This window comes from Chlorocebus sabaeus, chromosome 21, assembly GCF_047675955.1.
Source record: "Chlorocebus sabaeus isolate Y175 chromosome 21, mChlSab1.0.hap1, whole genome shotgun sequence".
In the NCBI taxonomy this organism is placed as follows: domain Eukaryota; kingdom Metazoa; phylum Chordata; class Mammalia; order Primates; family Cercopithecidae; genus Chlorocebus; species Chlorocebus sabaeus.
In genome coordinates, this window is record NC_132924.1 from 125,061,078 (window position 1) to 125,071,318 (window position 10,241).

Below are 10,241 nucleotides of genomic sequence, written 5' to 3' on the forward strand. Positions count from 1 at the left end.
CAGGTAAGAGAGGGTAGCAATCCTGAACCAGCTTTTCAACTGAATTAAAACATTTCAGTGCCTACTGAGTCCCAAAGACCAATAGCTATCAAAAATTTTACCAAATCTCTTGGACAATAAATTATTAAGAATTGCTGTCATAAAAATTAGAAATTTGCATTATCTCAAAAAGCATGAATAATAGTGCTATCTCTCAACTATAAACTTGTTTTATTAAACGATATATATTGTAATGCAGTACAGTTTTCTATCACTTATTTCAAATTCACAGCTATGAAAAGGAGAAATTTTGTTGGGGGAAGGGTATTACAAATACGGAGTAGCAACCTAGCCATTTTTGCTGGTCCTTGTAATGGCAATCACTGGTTGTGTCTAATTTTTCTACAATAATAATGCTTAAGGTGGCTCTCTAATAATAGCAATTGCCCTCTGAAAAGAAAGTGGTTCAGGGTATAAACAGTTTACTCAAAAAGGGCCAAGGATAGTGCTTCAGAAATCCTATCCCTACCACCTGCTGCTTCTGTACACCCACCCCTATCCCCCACACCCACACCATTTCTAACATCAATTTTCATGAACTGGTAAGAAACATAGTACAGCAGACTGTTTCTTTGGCTTCCCAACTTGGTAATGTGAATTTACGGTGTAAGGATGGAAAAAATAAAATATTCAGAAAAATTTTTTAACATTAACACAAAAATAATCAGATCTTTAATATGTGCATATTCTGACAGAGGCTTGCTAATGGTCAAGACCTATGCCTCTGATAAAAATTATGAACTACTCCAAATTATCAAATAATTTGATATTCTTTACAGTTAAGGGGAACTTTCAAATGAATGTAAATTTCACTGTGCCACCTGACATTTGTACAACAGGAAATCTCTATGTACTTACCTTTCCAACTCTAAGATTAATAGCTTCAGTTCAAATTTCTTGATTTTAAAGTATTTATAGTTAATGTAAAAGCAGTAACTACACAGCTATGCTTTTAATTCACAATAAAACACACAAAAACAATCTAGCTAACACGGTAAGACAAGAAAATGCTTTATTTATTTACCTAATTATTAAAATTTTAAACTTGAGGAAAGTGTAATTGGTGGTGCATGTTTTTTTAAGCCAAAGATAAATACACAAATCCACTTTAGTGTCAAAAGGCATCTTCTCAGCCGGGTGCGGTGGCTCACGCCTGTAATCCTGGCACTTTGGGAGGCCAAGCCGGGTGGATTACCTGAGGTTGTGGGTTCAAGACCAGCCTGGCCAACATGATGAAACCCTGTCTCTACTAAAAATACAAAAAATTAGCCGGGTGCAATGGCGCTTGCCTGTAATCCCAGCTACTCTGGAGGCTAAGGCAGGAGAATCACTTGAATCCAGGAGGCGGAGGTTGTGGTGAGCCTAGATCGTAACACTGCACTACAGCCTGGGCTACAGAGCAAGAGTTCATGGGGGGGGGGGGGGGGAAGGACATCTTCTCTACTTAATATAACTCACTAAGTTAATGAACATCTCTATGGTATTTAGCAAAGAAGATTAATTTTCATTTCTCAGGTGAATTATTTGCAATTTCACATAATTTCACTCATTACAAACCTAATTTACACTGGTTACACATAAGTTTCACTTTCAGAGTCTTTACTACTCAACTACGGGGTCTTTTCCGCATGGATTCTTAGACAGTATAGAGATAGACAATTGAAAAACCTTCTCTCTGCTTTCCAATTCATTTGTTAGTTTCCATTTACGTTTCTAAATACAACTGGAGATTCCATTCCCTTCAAAAGACACAATTTCAAAAAAAAAAGCTCTAAAAAGTTTAGACCTGTCAAATTTACCAGTAGACTTTACTTTCCTACAAAGAATGCAGTACTAGTTTTCAAATCTAAAAGAAAAAGCTCTCTAAAGACTTATATTTGTTCTACGTATTTCCAAAAGTTTTGATGTTTCATAGTGTTAGGTTACACTGTCATTCAGTAGAAATTTTTTATTTTCTCCAAAGGCTACCTATTTCTTCATAATATGAGATTAAGAATTAAAATAATAAAGTGGCAATACCCTCATCGTCCAGTGCACCCAGGAGCTGCACTAATACAAATGAGCTCATTTCAAAAGTAGGGTGTGTGTGCGAGTGTGCGCGTGCGTGTGAGTGTGCGCGTGTGCATGAGTATGGGGTGTGGGGTGTGACAACATAGATCTACTCTTTCTAGGGTAAGAATTAAAATGCAAATTTAAAACAATAATCGCAAATCAATGTTCAGTAAGAGATGAAGAAATGCTTTCCAAATAGTGAAATGGGAGACAATCAAGGTAAAACCCCAATATGGCTTGTCCTGAGTTGCTTTAAAGGATGCAAAAGTGGCTTAGACATCTAAAAATTACTTAAACCTCCACTTCCTTCTCCAAATTTCAGTTAATATAGAGTAAGGGTATTTTATACTTGCCATTATATTACAACGCAAGTGGCATAGTAAATAAGCCCTAACTCTGTATCCCGAAGAAGCTACCGTAATAATGTATACACATCCTGTACTCGCTTCTCAGGATTATCACAGCTAGGTAAGAGCTAGCAATAAAATATGGAGGCAAGTTGAAGGCCCTGAATCATTTTATAGTAAAAGGACACCCGGGCAAGAAAAGAGCACATTCAAGTCAAGAGCTTAATGGGTTCCCACAACCCAGCTCTGCTATGCCTCAGTTCACGCTACTATTTTTACTACAAATCACCAAACAACAATACTATTACTAAATGAATGCACCCGAACCAAAGAAACAGCCTATCCATGAACGTGCTGGCTTCCTTCACGTCTCAGCGCACCCTTCCAGTCCCGACAGTTCAATGAGAATATCATATCATGAAATGAGTAAGCACACACGCCATTCTACAACTTCGAGAGACAGTCACAGTTCTTCCACGGCACACACAAGAGCCACAGAAGCCAAGCAGTTCGCTGGCACTAAAACGGGTTTCTTAATTTACAGGCAAAGCCGTCAAATACCGTTCTGTAAGACATTTCTGGTCCTCTAATAAGCTGGTGTCGATCCCTACTGTACGCTCAAAGGCAGGCGAACCTATTCCCAAGCCCCTTACAGCTAAGACTTACGAGAGAAGCCACATTTACATCTGCACTGTCTCCGAATAAGCGCTCTTGGTATTCTGCCTTACGAGGGGACACTGGCTACGTCTCCAAAACTTGGGCAGGCCGTTCCCCGAAGCTATGGGATCCCACAGAAGTTGTGCTTTCGGAGCCCGGGCGTGCGGTTCTGGGTGTTGGGGGAGGGGGAAGGAAGAAGTCAAATGGCTTCCTAATATATCATCAAAAGAAGAAAACACAGGTTTGCGACCAGGAAAAGTTCCAGGAGCAAGTCGCTGACAAACAAAAGCTGCACTCGCCCGGCCGCTTTCTTCTCGCCCCCAGCCCGCGCCCCGAGACCACCCGGTCCGGGCGTTTTGACAGCTCCGAGAGTTTCCCGAGCGCCGACGGCTCGGCGGTTCGCCCGGAGTCCGTCCGGGGACTACCTGGGCGCGCTCCGGGTTTGTTTTCTCAATGATCCAGCTAGGCCAAGACGCGGCTACGAGAAATTTCTCCAAAAGACGACTCGCGGAGAAGACCCAGCGAAAAGGCCCGACTGAAAAGTAAAGTGTGCGGAGCCCGGCGCCGGCGGGAGCCCGGGCGGGCGGCGCGGAGCGGGGGAGGCCGGGCGCGGGCGGCTACCGAGGGGCGCGGGGCCGGGGCCGGGAGCCGTCGCCGCCGCCCGCGGGCCCGCCCCGCCCCCACCCCGCCGGGGGGGCGCCGGGGCGCGGAGGCCGCGGGGCGGGCGCCCGGTGACAGCTCCGGCCCGGCGCCGCCGCTGGCTCCCGGCCTGGCTCCCTCGCACTCAACTTACTTCTTTCTGGCTCTCTGGAAAGGGGAAGCGCCATCTTTGCGAGGCCGGCCCCGAGGTCTTTTGTCTGCGGCTGCGGGGCTCGGGGCCGGGGCTCCAGGCTCCTCGGGGGGTGGTGGCGGCGGCTGCGGCTGCTCCACGCTCTTGTCCTCCTCCGACGACATCCTAGTCACCAGGAAAGACACATGGATCCCAGTCCTCCTCCTGGGGGGCTCCTCCCGCCGCCGCGGCCGCCGCCGCCGCCGCTGCTGCTCGGGTTCCTCCTCCCCGGCTCAGCCTCTCGCATTTCCCGCAGCCCCGGGAGCAGCAGCAGGTACCGGGAGAGGCGGCAACATGGAGCGAGCAGGACACGCACTCACACACATCGGCGCGGGCGCGCGCACCTCCGCGCGCAGGGGCCGGGCGGGGGGCGGCGGGCGGGGCGGGCGGTGCGGGGCGGGCGGGGCCGGCGGGTGCGGGCGGGCGGGGCAGCCGGGCGGGCGGGCGGCGTGAGGGGCGCCGGCCCCCGGGGTCTCCGCCCGCGGCCCCTCCCCCGGGCCGCCCGCGGCGGGAGGAGAAAGGGGCCCGGCGCGGGGAGGGCGGGCCGCGGGGCCCGGCGGGGGCGGCGAGGGGGTCGCGCCCCCGGCCGGCCGCCCCTCCCCCGCGCGTCAGGCCCGTCAGGCCCGGGCGGCGGCGGCGAAGTTTTGACAGCTGCTCCAGTGGCGGTGCTGGGCGCCGGGCCGCGGCTCGCTCCTCACACTCGCTCTCTCACACACGCTCGCTCGCTCTCCCGGAGCAGGGGAGGAGGAAGTTTTGCGGGTGTGCGTGGACCCCACACACACGCCGCGCGACCGTGGCCGTCGCGCGAGGCCCGCGCCGGGGCTCCCCCGGGGCGACCCGCACCACAGACCTCTCCAACTCGCAGCCGTCGCGCCCACACACCGCCGCCTCGACGGCCCCCGCCCGCTCCCCCACTCTCGGCCCCTCGCCCGCCCCCCGCTCGCCGCCGCTGCCACTCACGGGCCTCGCTCCGCGCATGCGCCGCTCCCGCCGCCCGCGGACGCGCCGCCGCCGCTGACCTCACCGCCCCTCCCCCTCCCCCCGGGTTCCCTCCCCCTGTGACGCGGCGGCCAGGCCCAGCCGCGACTCCGGCTCCGGCTCCGGCTCCGGCTCGGGAGGGAGCCAAGCTGTGGACCCAGAGATCCAGGATCGGGATCGGGGGACTGCGGGCGAGGGCGGGAGGGAGCCGCGGACGTACGCCGAGGCTGCAGCGGCCGCCCGGGGCAGCCCGGCGCGGGGAGCAAGTGTGCGCCCGCACGGCAAGGGCAGCCCGGGCTTCGCTGGTTCTCGCCGAGGTCTTTCCTCGTAGCGCCCACACTACAGGGAGGAAAAGGAATGGAGTCAACTTCGTTCTCATCCAACGCCAGTTAGAGTTTCGTTATTATAACGTCATTTTTTTAATCCAGAAAAGGTTCATAAGGATGTAATACGAAAAGAACGATGACAGCTCGAGAAATAAAACGGTTAAAGACAAAATAAGCCAATAAAAACCCAACCACTTGATTTTAACGTTCAGTGTGTTGTGACGAAGAGGCAAATTTCGAAGTATTTCTAAGCCACCTCTTGCAATATGTAAAAATGGTAAAAAGAAAAATGGGGCTAGAATCTGCCTGAAAAATGCACTTTCTCAAGGAGGACAGTTACAAATATGGGATTCTGGATTTCTCAGGCTAATACCTGATGCTTGGACGATGATCTATTTTGTGCTTTCCATTCACTATCGATTAGTATATGGGAGTGAACAAATTCTAGATTTGAATAGGGGAGAAATAGTAAGACCTATCAACCATTTGTGAAGGATTGAGTCATTTAATAAGCATCTACTTTGGGCCTGGCATTAAGAGGCACACTCTCATCCTGATTTCTTTTGATCTTCGCAATGTAGTTTTAGTGTCAGGTAAAAACGATAGGCTCCTTTTCCAGCGATGTTGTTCGCTTTCCCTTCTAGTAGCTAGGATGTTAACTTTAAACTGTGTGTTCCACTTGGGCAAAATATACACACTTTGATTCCCAGAGCCTATCCTAAATGAAAGCATAATTTTTTGAAATGACTGAAATGAGGAATAAAGTCAGAGAGTCATTTGAATTGCTTCAGGGTTTAATCCCTGCTGGCTCTTTCAAATTTACTAAATTTATAACCAAAGGAAATCTGGGGTTGAGGAGGAGGCTGGCATGGTAAATGCAAACTAGAAATTAAAAGTGCCTGACGATTACACATAGAAATACAACACATACATGACTCGTGATAAACATACGATGTGATCTAGTGAAAGTTTACTAGGTACAAATTTGAAAGCACCCTTTCTTTTTTTCATTTTTTCAGCACATTGTACTTTAAATAAAGTATGCTTTCAAAACTGGATTATTAATCCAAATGTTTATCTGTGTTCCGTACTGAAATTAGAACACGCACTTCCACTGTGAGTTTTACATGCAAAAAATTATACATCAGGATAATTTACTTTGATATGCTTCTCCAGCACTTCCAAGAACTTAAATGTCAGTGTATACAAATTGCAAGTCACTCCTGCTGGAGAGTTCACAAGAAACGAAGGGTACCAAGAGCAGAAAAGTGAGCCGATTGAATGGAAGTGTAGAAACAGGTTTGTGCAGCGATGCTTCCTGGAAAGATGAAGATGATGCAGGTAAGTAAACTCAGCCTTAAATCTCCATTCCTTTGGCCACTATGAGCAGGGAGTTGGGATCTGTTTTAAGAGAATTGATAGCAGTCTCCTTGGCATGAAGGTATCATGAGCAGAGCAAACAAATATAACCCAGGATGCTGAGGAAGGATTCAAGGAATACTTATTCAACATAAATAAAGGTTTTCCAGAGGTTTTTCCTTCTCAGTCATCCAAATTACACAGCTCTGAGACCACAGTGGCAAAAATCTAGGAGGCAGGGAGCTGAGGTCCTTCAAAATCATAAAACCAAAAAGGCAGGAGCATCTGGAAATAGTACCAAATGCAATAGAAAAATATTAGAATGAGTACTTTTTGATAAGTATACATGTAGCTAGGCAGGAGAATTGCTTGAACCAGGGAGGTGGAGGTTGCAGTGAGCCAGGATCATGCCACTGTACTCCAGCCTGGGCGACAGAGTGAGACACTGTCTCAAAAAAGAAAGAAAGAAAAAAAAAGAAAGAAAAAGAAAGAAATGGAATAGACAGCCCTATTCATCACCCTGCAGGCTGAAGCCTAAATTCCTTGGCTTGGCTCACTAGATCCTGGAGAGCCCCTGCTACCCTCTGGCCAATGTGATCATCTCTTCCCCGGTTTTCCCTCTCACCTGACCACCAGTTTTCAGAACTCCTTCTGGTGGGCTACAAACCACCAGGCTGTCCCATCTCCCCTCCCCTTTCCACAAGGCCAGTTCCTACTTTTTCTTCGGCTTTCACTTTAGACCTCTGCCCTCCTTGAGAATGGCTGTGTCCACCTAAATGCTTCTGCCAACCTCGTGCTTTCCCCACTCACAGCTCTCATTGCCTATAATGAAAGTGCCCAGATAAATGTCTGTATCGTCCCTAAGCCCAGCGGAGATGGCAGTCGTTATCTGCCTTATTTCCCCTATTCAGCAGCAGCTCAATGAACAGTTGTAGAGTAACTGAAATAAATATGAAAATATAGGTTAGGTGTTAGAAAAAGAACTAAGAGGATCCTTTATAGGAGTGTGTATCTATTTTATTTTATTTTTTGAGACAGGGTCTCACTGTCACCCAGGCTGAAGTGCAATGGCACAATCTCAGCTCACTGCAACTTCCACCCTCAGGGCTCAAGCAATCCTCCCACTTCAGCCTCCCAAGTAGCTGACTACAGGCACACACCACCATGGCCGGCTACTTTTTTGTATTTTTAGTAGAGACAGGGGTCTTGTCATATGTCCCAAGCTGGTCTTGACTGCCTGAACTCAAAGCCATTCACCTGGCGCAGGCCTCCCAAAGTGCTGGGATTATAGGCTTGAGTCACGGCCACTGGCCAGGAGTGTTTATTTTATTTTATTTTATTTTATTTTATTTTATTTGTTTTTGAGACTGAGTCTTGCTCTATTGCCCAGGCTGGAGTACAGTGGCGCAATCTCGGTTTATTGCAACCTTCACCTCCCAGGTTCAAGAGATTCTCATGCCTCAGCCTCCCAAGTAGCTGGGATAACAGGCACCCACCATCACACCTGTCTAATGTGTTTATTTTTGAAAAAAAGACACTGTATCTTTAGAGAAAATGTACACATGCATACTTTGCTACATTTTTGTTGATTGTTACATTTTACATTTGTGTAACAACACAGGCAAGTCATCTTTGCGCTCATAACCACATCTTTTATGGAACATCAAGCCTGCGCTGAGGTACAGGCTTTCAGAAGCCTGAATTTGGAGGACCATGCCTGATCCAAATGGAGTCTCCAGAATCAAAAGTGGTCAAAATAATCATTCATGGTCCTCAGACCAAATAAGATCTCCTTAGAAACATTTCTCAGGCTGGGCACATGGCTCACAGATCGGGCACGGTGGCACACACCTGTAATCCCAGCACTTTGGGAGGCCAAGGCGGGCGGATCACCTGAGGTCAGGAGTTCAAGACCAGGCTGACTAAACATGGAGAAACCCCGTCTCTACTAAAAATACAAAATTAGCCAGGCGTGGTGGCGCATGGCTACTCAGTCCCAGCTACTCAGGAGGCTGAGGCAAGGGAATTGCTTGAAACCGGGAGGCAAAGGCTACGGTGAGCTAATATCGCACCACTGCACTCCAGCCTGGGCGACAAGAGCAAAACTCCGAAACTCCATGTCCAAAAAAAAAAAGAAACATTTCTCTGAGCCAAAATAATGTTGAGGAGGAAATGATTACAGAATAGCATATATGTATCATAATCTTATGTAAAATGGGGTAAATCTATAATTATGTATGCATACAATATGTGCAAAGTAGTAATGTTCATCAAGTTGTAAACAATGGTTAACTCTGGACTAGGATTCCAAATGACCTTTCCTTTCCTTTTCTTTTTTTTTTCTTTTTTTTGAGACACGTCTCACTCTGTTGCCCAGGCTGGAATGCAGTGGTGCAATCATGGCTCACTGAAGCCTCAACCTCCTGAGCTTAAGCAATCCTCCCACCTCAGCCTCCCAAAGTGCAGGGATTACATGCATGAGCCACCACGCCCAGACTAAATATGTTAAACTAAAGCAGAAGCATCATTACCCGAGTAGGCTCTATAGGAGGAAAGGAGAGAGAATGAAAAAAAAAGAGACTTAAATTATAAGCATTGAAGTTTAGGATGGGAAAGCGATTGGCATTTAAACCTCAGGGCCCCATTTAGGCTTCTACTTCCCTGACCACTGGGAGGCTGGTTGCTTTTCACCCCTCTGGGTTCACTTCTATTTGCCTGTGAGCTGTCAGCATCTTTCCCCCCGCTTACCTTGCCCTGCCTCTGCCAGGGAGGTAGAGGTGAGTGGTGGCACAGGTATGCACGCTGTGCAGCCTCCCACACCTGCACCCTGAAAGACCAACAGATACCCTAAGAAACCTGATACACAAGCACAAACTGATAAGGTACCCAAAAAGGCAAAGGCAGACAGATAGCAAAACAAGGATAATATTACATAGTACTGCAAGTGAAAGTAACACCAAAACAAAACAAAACACAGACATCATCTCTCAGTTCCTTCTCAAAAAAAAAAAAAAAAGGTCAGGCGCGGTGGCTCACACCTGTAATCCCAGCACTTTTGGAGGCTGAGGTGGGCAGACCACTTGAGGCCAGGAATTTGAGACCAGCCTGGCCAACCATGGCCAACATGGTGAAACCCCCCATCTCTACTAAAAATATAAAAAATTAACCAGGCGTGGCGGCTGGCGCCTGTAATCCCAGCTACTGGGAGGCTGAGGCAGGAGAATTGCTTGAACCTGGGAAGTGGAGGTTGCAGTAAACTGAGATTGTACCACTGCACTCTAACCTGGGCAATAGAATGCGACTCTGTCTCAAAAAAAAAAAAAAAAAAAAAGATGGGTGGGTGTGGTGGTGGCTCATACCTCTAGTCCTAGCACTTTGGGAGGTCAAGGCGGAAGGCTCTCTTGAGGCTAGGAGTTCGAGACCTGCCTGGACAAGGAAACCTGTCTCTACAAAAAATACAAAAACTAGCTAGATGTGGTGGTGTGCGCCTGTAGTTCCAGGTACTTGGGAAGCTGACCAGGAGAACTGCTTGAGACCAGTGAGTTGGGCCTGCAGTGAACCATGGTCATGCCACTGCCTCCAGACAGGGTGAAGTGGGTAGTTTTTCACTTGATCTCCTCCTCACTGTCTCTAACTGTTTAAACAAGTCTCAGA

At 48.1% G+C, this 10,241-nt stretch overlaps 1 protein-coding gene across 12 annotated transcripts in view; it reads right to left on the minus strand.

Moving 5' to 3' along the window:
- Positions 1-4,828, minus strand: part of KMT2C (lysine methyltransferase 2C) — a 290,786-nt gene extending 285,958 nt beyond the window's left edge. For 11 of the 12 annotated variants that reach the window (XM_073009512.1, XM_073009515.1, XM_073009518.1 and 8 more), the window contains exon 1: positions 3,889-4,293. In XM_073009512.1, coding sequence (XP_072865613.1) covers positions 3,889-4,049 — 161 coding nt within the window. In that variant the 5' untranslated portion in view covers positions 4,050-4,293. Of the gene's footprint in view, positions 1-3,888; positions 4,294-4,774 lie in introns of those variants that run through there. The other variant, XM_073009508.1, reaches the window with a different exon arrangement.
- Between the last annotated feature and the right edge of the window lie 5,413 nt (positions 4,829-10,241).